Genomic DNA, 14665 nt, shown 5'->3' on the forward strand with positions numbered 1-14665 from the left:
GATCTCATCGCAAAGAAAATATCACCATATTCCAGCATATCGTGACACAAGACACATTTTAGCTTCAGCTGTAAATTAGGTTCTTTTAATGTCAGCACATTCAGGGGTCAAGGCTGACTGATGTTTTCTGTCTATGGAGCGTTGTGTCGCCTGTGTCTGCAGATATGAGTGGCAGAAATGGGTCATGTCTGTCGTGCAGCAGAAAACAAGAGCGCAGTAGCCTGTTTGTATAATGAGAAATGTGAGGGCACTCCATTAATGTGCATTGATTTTTTCCCACCTCATTCTAACCCTCAGGTGACTAAAAGCTTCCCCTTTTTTATGAGAACATGTTGTCAGTTCTCCCTTCCTCCCACACGACAAACAAAAGATCATCTCTCACGGGAGCCGTTAAACAACTGAAACAAGAACAAAGACTAACTCATGTCTGCATTAGAAGTTTATATAAAACAATACCAGCAGAAAAGAGTGAAGTTATCATATAATTTATTTAGGAAAGCTGAACACACAAACATAATTTCAAAGTTGTGAAATATTATAGAGATGAACAGCTGAACAAAACAGGAAGTTTACTTTGTTTATGTCACAGGATGTCTACAAAAGGTCATTGAGTTTAAACATTCACTCGGGAGCATTTTTTAAAAAAAGAGTTTGCTTCATATAAAGCTGCTCTCACATTCGCCTTTATCATCGGAGAAAAAACATGTCAACTTGAGTCTTTAACACTGAATACAGCAGCTTTCTAATCTGTCACAGGGTTTCTACATGTACAACGTTAATTATACTCTTACTTGCAAACTTCTGTTAGCCCTTTAAAATGATAATTGCACATTGAGTTTACTGATACAGAACAGTCATTTATAGTTTTCACAGTAAAACAGAAGACTGGAAAAAGTGTTACTACCCTCATAACATTTATCAAGTTAAACCAGATCATTATCACTTTATCTTTTAACATCAGATGTCATACACAGGAGTGTTTGAAAGGAGTGAAAATAACATGTAAATGAGGATAACATTTGTTTTCATGTCCATGATATCCTAATAATTTCAAAGGAGGTTACAGGTATATAATTTTATATTAATTATAGGGAAAACAGTGTTTAATTGGTACCGTTAATTTCTGGCATAACAGAAAGTATTCAAATCAGAGCAAAGCAGGTCAGCTGAACATGAAAAATAATAATAAAATATATATGAAGAATAAAGTTTCCAACCATAAATGAACACTAAATGAATACTTTTTGCTATTATTAGCAACAAATCACATAGATATTTCCCAGAAAACTTCATAGCAACTAACGTTGACAGATTAGGGACCACAGTTGGAGGGTGTTACCCAAAACTTGTGATGGATATACACAGTACACATGGATTAACAGTTTTCAAAACACAAAAAGGATATTTCAGTGGTAAATACCATTAGATCAAAATGTTTAAGCCCATTCTCTACCATTTCGTTTTCTTCTCTTTCACCACTTTTGGAAGTCGACTTTAAGAATCTTTAAATGCACGTAAGAAAGGTAATCCATCACATTGAATTATTTATTGCATTTCTTTGGTTTGTTTTGTCACGATAGTAATGCAGTTGTGAGTATGGATAACACACTTAGGTCCTCTTCATATGTAAACAATTTCAACTGAAAATGGTAAACTTTAGTTGCATTTTGGCTGATCATTTACACAACGGCGCCGTTTCGGCTGACTGAAAACGCAACGTTTTGAAAACTGGCTCCAGAGTGCAGTTTTCTCAGAAACAACACCCTCTATGTTGTCACGTAAACTTGCAATATGCAGCGCCTCTGAAAACAGAGGCTTTTCGCACATGTGCATTACGGTTCTAGTCACTAGGCATGTGCGAGAAAGTCGACCATCACAACAACAATGGCGGACTCCTGAGCTCTGTTTGTGTTGCTCACCCTATTAAATTTATCAACACTTCTCCAGCAAAGTGTAGATTAACTGTAACAACTCCACCTCGTCGTCTGTCCAGACAAACGTTTGTGTAGTTGCCATTTTGTTTGTTTATACATCACCGCTTTGTAGAAGGAAGCGCATGTATACTATAGCGATTTTGGCCATTTGGCCATTTTTGTGGATCCGTGTGCACGGTGATTGTTATCAAAACATTGTCGTCTGAACGTGGAACTTCTTTCAAAACAAAAATAAGAAATGATTCTGTTTTCAGGCCATGGTTTTTGTGTAACATGGCCTTAGATGCATAAAAAAAGACACTCCTAACAACATGGCAGCTGAATTTTTAATCAAAGGAATGATCAAATTTATAAGTCTTTTTCACAGTGTCCATGTTTGCATTATGTTTGCATTTGCAAACATAATTGACAGATGCAATGTGCTTCAGGAGATAATTATACTGTAAGAGTCCTTGAATGCATCGTTATGAAGAATCCTGAGATCTCCCACTACAGTACAACATAATTATGTTCTGACCAAAAAATACAATGTAAAGTGCTCACTGTGATGGATTACCAATCTCAAGCATCTTTAAGTATCTGCTATAATAAAGCACAGGAGAAAATGGAAAGCCAATTGCTGCCTAAAGAGTAGGAAATCAATCACAAACTACACATATACATTTATAGGTAATGGGCCAAAATTTACAAAACCATTGGAATGGTCTTTAAAACAAAGAACAAATAATAATCAGCACAGGAAATATAAATCTAACCATCATCTAGTCAACACAACCCTTTCAAACAAAGTGTGAGTTATAAAGTGCATTGAGGAACTGTGAATGAAAGTTATTTTTCAGTATTTACTCTGATTCATCTGCTCTTTTTCTTGCTAACAATGTGTTTTAGCGCTATAGAGACTTAAGAGTGTTGTTCTCAAAGAGCCAGAAAAAATATCGACCAGTTTCAGGGTGAGTTCAAGGGAAGCGCATTGATTTGGGATAATGTTTATTCTCAAGTGTCTTTAGTAGCTGCCACTGATGTTGCAGGCCATGCAGCTATTTCACTCTCACTGTGTGTACATGTGTGTTAAAGTGTGCATCATCGCAGACAATTTCCTGAGTGATGACTATTGAGTGTTGACATTTCTTTGAGTCTGAGTGGCAGTTCAGTGAGCACAGCAAGAAAACTCATAAGTGGGTCAGTATCTGCACGGCCACTTCTCTCCTTCTGAAACGTGCGTGTTTGGCCTCTGCTAAACTGCAAATGCAGGGCACATACAACAGCCATCACTGTTACCCATTGTCCACCCGACCCCTCTTTCGCTCTCTCATTTGATTTATCCTCCGTCTTCCTACCTGCAGACAGACGTGTTTGAACTGTGGTAGTGTGTTGTGCCCTGGGCCCACGTGGCTCTGGAAAGATGGAGAACAAACCTCTCCCATTTTCCTAAAAGCTACAGAGGTGGAAAGTAAATGGCGCCATATTAGCCTTCACCCGCACTCTTGGACGTAAGGGTTCCAAAAGAGTTCTTCCTGAAGAGCCAAGGCTCTACCCAGAACCATTTGCTTCTGAGGAACATGCCTTTTTTGAAGAAAGAGTTCTTCAAGGGTTATTTGTCAGACTCAGGGGCTGTACACATGCCACATCTTTAACCGCTTGGAAAACACAAGGTCAGGCGCTACTTTTGTGCCTTCTTTGAGCCACCTTTCAAGAGTGTGGAAGTGGCGTCTGAGGTTGCTATGCAACCTTATCAAGTACTGTAGCCTATTTACCTGAAATCCCAAGTTCAGAGCCGATCTTCTTACAAGCGCTGTTTGTGTGTAGGGCTATTGTGTGTGAGAGAGCATATCGTCCGTTGGACAGATGAAAAGCTTTAACAGCCCTGCACCAAAATGATCAATTTTTCTATATTTACCACAGACTGATATTCACAGAAGTAAAACATATCTGTCGGTTGTGACTTGTTTTCCCTCGTACCCATCCAAAGAACCCCTTTTGGAAGATTCAAGGATTGTTAAAACCATTGGCATTTAAAGATCCTTATCCTCAAATCTTTAAATGTTTACCAGTGTTTTAAATGTTTTTTTGTAGAAATGTAGATGTATCTGGAATCCTCCTCATTAATTCATTTTACTTGTGTTTTGCCATAGTTGATGTCTGTCAGTTCAGTTCTTTTTTGTTGTTTTTTCAATTTTAGAGCTACCTGGTACTTGGCATTTCGTATTTGATTCTTAATTGGAACAGAGTTTTGGTTCCCAACTCCACTGCACTACTGACATAGTAAAGGCTGCAGTAGTAGTGATTTCACAAATTATCAAACCCTGCAAATGTAATTGTGAACCATGAGCACTGTAAGTTGTTCTGGACCATACCAGCCCCCGCCCTAAAGGGACTTCATGAGGCCAAGGTCTGCTGGATCTGGCTTCCTTGGCCCCAGGTTAACCTCTTAAACTAAAGCTATGATTAGTGGGAGAAAGTTCTTTGAGTAATTTAGTTCATTACTATTTTTAGAGCCCCCCTGAGTGAGCTCTTGTTGAAACTGTTGGAATATAAAGGGTTCTCAGCAAAACCCCCTGGGTGGGTTCCTGTAAGCACCCTTAGAAGGTGGAAAGGTTCTGGATAGGATGCTCAGAGAGGGCTCTGGGTGGCACAGTTACACCATAGTGTAACCATGGCTCTCTGTAAAACCTCTCACAGGGTGTTCTGGATGGAACCTTTCACAGATGGTTCTAGGTATATCCATATATGTTGGTTTCTAGATAGACCCATTTAAAAGGGTTCCAAGTAGAATCTGTATAAAGGTTGTATCAGGAACCAAAAGGGTTTTCTATGGGGATAAGCCAAAGAACCCTATATGGTTCTAGTTGGCACCTGATTTCCAAGAGAGTGGTGTGGTACTGCAGGAAGGCGCAGCGCAGGATAAACTTGTGGCACTGACAGAGAGCTTGAGGTGCTGGGAATCAACAGGTACAAGATTCTTTTTATTTATAGATGCCAATTAACACATCAGCTGACTCAACATTCATTGCAGATAATATTTAACCATTTGTTAGCAATATGAATTCCTTGTGAATCATCAACTGAAAAATAGAATCACTTTGTGTTATGTATAGGGGTCTTTTAGATAATCTCCAAAAGAAATGGCAACATTTATTGAAATCAATTAATATACTGTATAAGAAAATGAAAAAAAAAACAAAACTAAAAATCAACAATGTATGACACTCGAGGCCTCATTCATACTGACTACGACCTATTAGACATGAATGATCCCAGCGTTGGCGCAGTTTGGTGTCAAGATGCAATGCGGCATTACTTGGAAAGGTGCTGTGTTGGCAAATCAGCTACAGGCAAGAACACGTTTTTCTACTGTCCTAACTTCAAATGAATCACTCTGTTAACTTCATAGACCATCCTTCATCATTTCGACATCTCTGTACCTGAAGAAACACGCCCCAGGTATTGCGGCTCCTTGCACTGCTGTAACACAGGGCTGTTTTCAGCTTGAATGCCAAAATTTATTCTAAAATGACACGGACATATTTGTAGCATCTTTGTATGGATGGACCCTTCGGTAGCCCCTTGACCAGCAGGGGGCAGAGTCTGAGACTATGGCGGTCAAGACAGCAAACTGCCATAGAAGTTGCAATCTTCCCTTTCAAAAAGCAAGAAAAGTATTTCTCTCAAACTTTATTGTAGATGTCCAGTTCCAGCATCAGTCTTGTGTCATCAGTCATCTGGTATCGGGGAGTTACAGTTCCCATGGTAGATATAGACAGGTCCATCACAGCGATAATACATCTGAAACACGTCTCCGTATCCGTGGTCCCTCCACCATGTGCACAGCTGCCGGTTCCACCCACAGGCCAGCGAATGAAACAGCTCAGGATGCTCCATGCCGATCATGGTGAAGAAGTCCTGGTCCCCCAGGTGGCCCCTGAAGCGATACTGGTCTGCTAGTTTCGCCACATTGCTAGGCTTCAACAGCTGGTTGTAGAGAGCAGAGTCCCTCATAGCACCTAGGTCCAATAACATCACGCCACTGTTGAAGCCCGGGAGGCCCTCGGGAGGAGGATCACCTACTTTGGTCTGAGGGTTCTCCTTACGATACTGCCAGAAGGTGTGTCTGAGGAAAGACGGAGAGAGGTTTACATGACAATGACAGTGGGTCATGCAATGTTTACAATTTAAGTTTTGTGGTACATTAGGAAGCTTGCCAACTAGCTCTTACCAAGCTTCACCACCTTTTCTGTAAGGACGCATGAATGAATTTTGCTTTCCCCCTTTTCTGGTGTCACTGGATACTAAGGCTAATCTGATCGCCTACAATGTTATTTTTCTCTCCAGTCTCACTGATAATAACCAAAGCCAGGCAAAAAAGGTAGCACATGACACAACTATTTCAAAAAGAGACTGATTAAGTGGCAAGAAATATAGGATAACTGGAATTTGTAGTTCCAGAAAGATCAGCAACCGTGTGACACCTTTGCCAGTCACTCTTTGTGTTGGTGATTAAAATGAGTTTCTTTCTGGTGAAATGTCAAACTCATATGTATGTCTGGGTTGTTGTACATTTTGAAAAGTGAGGGATATCTCTGTTTCAGTCCACGTTTGCTGAACAAACAACACTGGGGCCAAAAACAGGAAGAGAGCTGGTCCAGGAGTGTCAGAGCATGTTGGAGTGCCAGAGGCTTGTGCCAACTCAGCACCCTGTCCTGCCAACATACCAACTCTGAAGTAGCTAAATGACACACAGTGCTTCATTCAACAAGCATTTGTATGCACAGACATTAGTTGTGTACACACAAGTAGGACCTTTTGTGGGACTCATTAACATTATCAGTCCTATTTCCAGTTTACCTTGGCAGGGAAGTTTTAGTCTGGTGTAATAGGTAGATGGCAATACATAGTGCAATAACACTTTCCTAACGTATGTGCCTGCAACAGTCATGCTGTTTTTGTGGGATGCATGAAAAATTAGGTCTAAGTAAGTTAAAGCCCCGACATATTTAAATGTATGGAAGGTGTAAAACATACAGGTTTCTAAAGTGAGACCAGATTCTCAAAGTACTCTGAGCTATAGGGGAGAAGCTCCATTTGTCAGAAATGACGTTGTGAGAAGACACGGCCTTCCGTCCATGCTCTGCATTTGTGGCCCGTATTTGGGCACATTTTCTGAAAGCTACAGATACAGATGCTGGAGCAGTCACCCGATGGGGGACTTGCCTATGTCACCAAATGTGTTATGTTCAGCACTGTACCAATGAAATCCTGCGGGCAGCATAGTGAAATTCAAACAAGGCACGACTGTAAGATATGACAAAGACCTTTTAATAGGGATGGGAATGTCCAGGCACCTCACGATTCGATTAAGCCATGGTTTGATCATAAAACGATTATCAAAGCATCAAAAAATAATTTCTATAAATGATGTATTCTTCTCACTGTGTGACTACCTGCTACTTTTAAAACACAGCATACTGTATTTGTACTGACCCATACCTAGGGATCCGATATTTGGATCGCTATCGGCCGCCGATATTAGCAAAAAACGTGCATCGGATCGGACTGCATGGGAAAATGCCGATCCAAGAACTCCGATCCAGTTTTTCACAGAGTCCGATCCAGGTTTTCCGGCCAGCCCAGCGCTCCACAATTCAAGCAGTCCATTCCAGTGATCCGCTCCAGCTCTTACTATCAACCCACTAGGCCAGCAAGCAGACGGCAGACACACATGGAGGGAAGGGTAGGAAGAGTAGCGGTCAACTTAGTTAACTGACTATTTGTTTTCTGCTCTGGTTTTTTGAGAGTGATATTTTTATTTGGCCTGCACTCTTACTGCAGAGCACTGATGGCATTGTTTTGAGCACAATTAGTGAAACTGGAGTCATGGATGGACTATTGCTTTTTTAAACAGTTGTACAATATTGTGTGCCTGTGCACCAGGCTGGCACTGACACTTGTTAAATGTCAACAATGTCTTGTGGTGTTAATCTTTTTTTTTATTTATTAGGGGGCCAAAGCACAAGTGTGTGAAGTCTTGCTGCTATTTTAATTTCAATGTTAGACATTTTAAAGATTTCTTGTGTTGATTATTTTCTATTTATTAAGGGGCCAAAGCAGCCAAAGCAAACCAGCTATATTTTTTATTTAATGTTAATGTTCAAGTTTAAAGTTTGTTTATTTAACCCTGTTAACAATAAATGGGTCAGTTTCTCATACCAACTGTTGTGGATCATTCTAACTAACCCGATTAAGTAGTTGTTCTTTTTAGAGTAATATTGCTTGATCAAACCTTTTCTAACATGACTGACAACAAAAAAGTGAATATGTATAATACGCGCTTGGATCGGATCGGTATCCGTATCGGCCAAAACTCAAGGCTGTAGTATCAGTATCGGATCGGAAGTGAAAAAGCTGGATCGGGACATCTCTACCCATAACTACATGAACAGATACATTTACTTGCGTACAGAGTGTGTCTTGTCCAGGTCCCGTTACCACTCAACTTTAAAGAAGCCAAAATGCTCCTATACCTAAGCTCTTAAACCAGGATGTGCCAGTCAGATTGTATCCATCTGCGATTGGTCATACTAACCCATTGTGGGATATTTATGCCAGCATAGTGTTTGCATACTACAATATTTAACCAGACACAGTATGCTATTCACATACTATTGAAGAATTAATTAATTTGAAAGCACCCTAATTTCCCCTGCCTGTATGAGAATAACAAAATGAGGGGGAGGCACAGTGCTCCACTGTGTTGTTTTTTAGGTAGTCTCTCCAGCCGTGGAGAGCAGCTCCTCTGCTACACCATTGGCCCCAGAGAAAGCTAAGACACTGAGTAGGCTGGGTGCAGGGTTTTTGAGGTTAAAAGGACTAAGCACAGAGTCATTTTCCTCACCACAGCGGTGATTTAAGTTACTTTATGCAGCGGTGTGTGGGTCAGCCGGTCTTGATTGTTGATGTTACTGTTGATTGCTGCTCCGCTCTGTTGATGTTAGTCTCAAGGTGAAGGCATAGAAAGTATTCACAATGTACTTCACGCTCACCCCGCAATGTAATACTTTAAACATTAAATTAAAGCAAGTTAACTTCAGCATCTCCACGCTGTAGTCAAGGTGCTGCACTGTCTGTGTGGTTGGGTCCCACCTCCTTTGCTCAGTCAACATCACATCATTAACTAACATTTAGAAAAATGATTGTTGACATTTGTGAATTGATGCAGAATTGTTTACATCCCTATCGCAGTGCATCTAAGAATTAGAATTATTTCCCCCACCCCTACATTTTATAATTAGTGGAACAGAGCGAATTCGTAATATAGTGAAAAGGATTGCCCTTATAGATTTAGTGATGTACTTCATGGCCATCTACAGTGCTGCCTCCATTCGAAGGTGCATTGTTACGATATCCTCCAACGTCATCATGTTTTTTGTTGTCAGAAACTGTTGACTGTGCCATCTAGTAGATGTATCTAAACCAACATAAAGGACGCATGGAAGTATGTGGGCAGTGAAGGTGACAAGGTTTGAATGAGCACTTTTATTTTCATACATAGAGGGAGCATAAATGGGCTTTTAGGGTGGGTCAGTCCTGCATACAAACAGGAAAATACCCCCCTTTAAAGCTCTGTGCTTTTTTTTTTTTAACCTATTCAATTCAACCCTTGAAGTATGCGTATGTGCGAATTATTTACATTATCTTTCAGGAGGAATGGATAAAACCCATATGGGACATATAAGAAAAGCAGGAAAAAACACAGGGTCCTGTCCACAGCTATCAATTTCATACAGCAGCACTTTCATGTTGCTGTGGTTTAGTCTATAGAGTCTACTTGTTTCTCTGCTGTGGGTGTACTATTACAAATTGTTTTCTTCAAGAAAGTACAAAATGCTCTTTCCCATATAGAGACAGCCGGTGCAATGATGTTGTATTCCTACTGAACACGAGGATGAATGGGAATGTGGTCTTTATTGCATGTGTTTAAACACGCACACGCTCTCTACAGAATTGAGATTATTCTTAGTACTTGCCAAGCCTGAGGAAACCTACTGTAGATTAAATATTAATGGAGAAGTGTGTTGGCTTAAAGCACATGGGAATAAAGGACAGACCAAGCTGTTGCAGGGCAGTCAATTTTTAGAAAAAAAAAAATATATATATATATATATATATATATATACAAACCACCCTTTGAGTCACGTTAATAAAATCAGCTGAGCTCTGCCTGCTCTCTGGGTGCAGATAATGAAAATGTGTGGGAAAATAGTGTAGAATATTTATGATTCATTTTGTAGAGGATACCTTTTTCTCTCTTTCGTTCCATCTCTCCGTGCAGCCTGATCAAATCTAGTGGGAGCGGCAGATTCTCTGAGTCACGCTTTGATATTATTACTGACCTATATTCAGCAGCTGTAGCTTGTCCGCACAGTTTTATACAGTCTGTTGGTTTTGTGGCTGGGGACTTTTGGCCTCTGTGGAGCATTTATCATTATGAAGACATACACTGGGTCTACGTGCCCTGAGACACATTCAGGGTGAACAAGTCAGTAAAGGAACAGCTGTGTACATTTTTGTTTACCCATTAGGATGTTAAGACAGATGAAAGTGGAAAATACTGCGTTTGCTCCAAGTGCCATGATGGCCATATTATGAGACTGACAGCACACTGGTTATATGAGACATGACGGACAGTAAAGCAGCATAACAGAGGCATATTTAACAGGTGTGTAGGGGTGTAGCGATCCATCGAGCTGGATCGATATATCGGTTCAGTGATTAATGATGCAGTGTCATCGATGCAAAGTGAAAACATTGATCCATTGTTGTCTTCAGGATTTGCTTTTACTTTGAAAGTCTATGTCACCGTCAAACAAGGGCAGGCAGATGGAAAGACAATGAGGATAATATTATTTACCCTGGAAATATTTTCGATTATGAAGAAAATACGGGTCAACAGGCAAAGCACATGCCATACGTTAACAGTGCTGTTAACAGATAAAACAAGACGTGCCTGCCTAGCTGGGCGTCTCACTCCGCTAACATCTCACTACAGGGACATTAGCAGATTTGTTTCAACAATGTTTGCCTGAAAAAATGTGCATGCAGGCTTAAATTCAACCAAGCTGTTCTGTCGGGAGATGCAAAAATTAGAAGATTGATAACGTTACATGTAATTTGTTAAGCTATGAGTAACTAATTTATGCTAACTAACTAATTTGTGCAATGAACATGCTTAAGCTTATAATGGGTGACTAGCAATAAACTGGTGTTTTGTTTTTGAACCTTGACAGTTATTAGTGAGCTGACTTTGATACTTTTGCTGAATAATCATGTCTTTAAGTCAGATAGTCCTGAAGTTTTATGAAAAAGATCATGGTTTGGGGTTGAAATAAGAAGATTTCTTTCAGAAAGGACTGTCTGAGAGGAAGGTTAACGTATCCCACGTGCTGTTTTACGTGTGTTAGCAGATTCAGTTTAAACTAAACTTTACTGCACCTGTTATTGAAGAGTTGTTATTTTTTATGTCCAAAACAACAAAGACAGGGGTGGCAGCTTCTTCTATAACAGATTGTGTTAAATGGGCAGATAATGTCATCTCATATCTAGACTTGCACCGATTAATCGGCAGTGCTCGGAATCGGTCCGGTTTTCACGTAATTGGCTGTGACCTGTGACCGGCCGGTCAGTCTAAAATATGCCGATTTAAAACGGCGGTCAAATTTCCGCCGCACCGCATAATTGACATTGTGTAACATCAGCAGCGCACACACACGCACATGTGCAACTCATGGCTTGGGCGATGTGAGGAAGTGAAACATGGGCGGCTTCTCACCTTAATCATTCACGCACACACATCAAAAGAGAGAAGGAGAAAGTTGTTAATTGTCCTTATTTAACTGAACTGCGGAGCTCTCACTGCTGCACTGTGCCGCTTGAAACTGATGAAGTGCGTGTCCGCACGCTTACTGGCGGGCGTGTCCTAAAGACCTGTGTGAATTTTCCACACGAGATACTTTTACTTTTTTGTCTATTCAAGAAATTACTCACAAATGCTATACACCAAGAATTATTATTTTATTTATCGATGTTTTTATTTATGTATGCCTCTTTTACTAATTTATTTTAATACTGTACCTGAAGTTATATTTGAGCAAAAAGGAAAATGTTTCTTAACCTGTGTCACTGTTTTTGTTTGTTTGTTTGAGATGATTATTGAAAAGCTGGTTTTATCTGGGTTAAAATGTTCTAATAAAGGAAAGATAGAAATCGGAATCGGCCAAAATTGGAATCGGCCGTCCAAACAAATCGGAAATCAGTATCAGCCCAAAAAACTGTAATCGGTGCAAGTCTACGAATATCGATCGCAGGCCCCTGAATTGCATCAAATTGAAACTGTATCGTGGCAGACTTTGTAATATCAGCAAATATCATATCATTCTCCAAAGCCCCGATAAAATATCGTATTGTGATGAAACTGCTGATTTACACCCCTGCAGGTTTTATGGTGACAGAACTGGCTTTTGTCAGTTGATGTTACAAATTTCTGCTAACAAAGAATATTAGTGTTGGGTATTATTTGATTTTTTTCCAATACTAGTACTCAAGCGAAAATGAAGGTCAACTACATAGAACGTCACTTTATTGCAAAAGCAAATCTGAACGTGAAACTGAACAATATATTAACTCTTAACAATTTTAAGTGTGCTCAGATATATAAATATGAGTGAATACAAAACACTAACAAGTTCACATAATAAACATAGCCTAACCCTGCTTCAATAATTTAACATCAAATAACAGTAAAAAGTCCTAATAGATGCAAAATTAATTTTAGAGTTGGGATCAATAATTGTTTCCACATTTCAGAAGAGAATTAAGCAGCCAGACATTTCTTCATCTGTTAACGAGCAGCTGAGATTGTTACTACTATCAAAACAGATGGTCCACCTTAACGATTCACATTAAGTGAGGCTAACTTTGCTTGCAGAGTTTGGGGTAACCCTCTTCACTTTACTCAGCAGGTGGCAAGCAAGACATCACTGAAATCTGCATAGCAATTCTGTCCAATAGGCCCTGGTGCATTTCAGTATCCAAACCTACAGAATATAAGTATTTACACATTACAAACAATACTGCAGCAAGGCTTGTAATACACCTGATTATTAACAGGTTACTTTCTTTCTTTTCTAGGGTGTTTTTATCAGGATTTTTGGGTCTATCACCCATTGCTGGAAGCAGTATCAAGCAAATCAACCATAGAGTCTATGTGAACCCTAATATTTATCATACAGCTCATATTCACACAACACTATACACTATTTCATCTGCATTTTAGTGGTGCGTAGAGAAATGTACAGAAAGGTTCTAGTATGTTTTGTGTCACCTGATCTGCTCTTCTTATCAGCCTTTATAGAGACCACCAATCAAACTATTTCAAATTAATACTGGCCGATAAGAGCCACTTTAACACTGACATACTGTACCGGAAATAAGTGTTTATATAAGGCACTTTTTTCCACAGCCCTTGAGTGAAATATAATGATGTACTCCATCTCACTTCAGCCTCTGAGTTTTGTTCTGAGACTTGAAGGACAAGTACAAAATGCAGCTATGTCTTCTGTAATAATGACCTCAGTTTTTTCTGTTCCTTTGTACCAGTACATTCAAACCAGACTCAGTTAAACTAGACATATAACCTCTTAGCTTAGATCAGTGTCCCTACAAGTGCCTCTCATCCTGCTCTGCCAGTTCACAGCTCCATCGTCTGCTGCCTCCCTACAATTCTCACTGTCAACCTTTCAGTGAAGTCTCACTTGCGAAGGAATGAAGAGCATTAGCAGGTGACAGGGACATTCTGTGCTGTTATCCTATCCAAATGTGTCCTCCTCGATGTTCAGGACAAGAAACAGCCTGCTGTCTGAAAGCTGCGTAAAACACTCACGCTGACAGAGAGGAGTCTGGTTCTGGGGGACACAAATGAAATGTCTGGTCCTTTTCATCACTGAGTAGTCTGGCAAAAAAGAAAATTCCAGCATTGATGTGAGAGGGTCCTTCAGACAAAGTGTACAGTGCTGTTTAAATCATTAGTGAATACCTTATAATACAAAGTTTATTCTCGCCTTTAAAGCCTGTCCACTGAGGATTATGATGGTTCAATCTTTTTAAGAACATTATGTCTATGACAGAACAAAGACAGTTGTGTCACTGTGAGAGTGCTTCGTAGCTCACAGCCATCCGACTATAAAACACTAAGACATGAGACCATCGCAAAATTATTGGGAATAGGTGGGATGTATTGCCCAACAGAGACTCAATACACAAGGCATGATGAAAGTGACATGTTTCAAGCTTGTGTCTCTCTCTCTCTAGTGTGCTTGTGGCTTCAGCTTTGACACTTCCGTGAGTGGGTCTGGTCTCCCGGGTTTTTAAAACATTACAAATGCAGCAGCAGGAAAAAGACACAGGGTGTTTTTTCTAATGAACTTTTCGGTGGCAGGATGTGCTCTGAATGTAGCTGGTGGGAGGATGCAGTCTCCTGCATAATGCTCCGTCCATTAGCACCCAAACAGAGTGGGAGCTGAGAGCCCTCTCTACACAGGAAAACACTTCAGGTGAGAGGATTACACACATCATTACACACAATGCATTGCTAATGCCGAGCTTGAAAATTACAATATTATATTGGAAATATTAGTCCACTGACCACAGGCCATGGGCTAACAAGCCAAGCCACGGTGTTA

At 40.1% G+C, this 14665-nt stretch overlaps 1 protein-coding gene across 3 annotated transcripts in view; it reads right to left on the reverse strand.

Moving 5' to 3' along the window:
* Window positions 1–533: 533 nt before the first annotated feature.
* The window catches only part of xxylt1 (xyloside xylosyltransferase 1), a 48561-nt gene continuing 34429 nt past the window's right edge, over window positions 534–14665 (reverse strand). For all 3 annotated transcript variants that reach the window (XM_049587891.1, XM_049587893.1, XM_049587892.1), the window contains one exon: window positions 534–6042. In XM_049587891.1, the coding sequence (XP_049443848.1) occupies window positions 5646–6042 (397 nt within the window). In that variant the 3' untranslated portion in view covers window positions 534–5645. The remainder of the gene's footprint in view (window positions 6043–14665) is intronic.

The sequence above is a fragment of the Epinephelus fuscoguttatus genome, linkage group LG10 (genome assembly GCF_011397635.1).
Source record: "Epinephelus fuscoguttatus linkage group LG10, E.fuscoguttatus.final_Chr_v1".
Taxonomy (NCBI): domain Eukaryota; kingdom Metazoa; phylum Chordata; class Actinopteri; order Perciformes; family Serranidae; genus Epinephelus; species Epinephelus fuscoguttatus.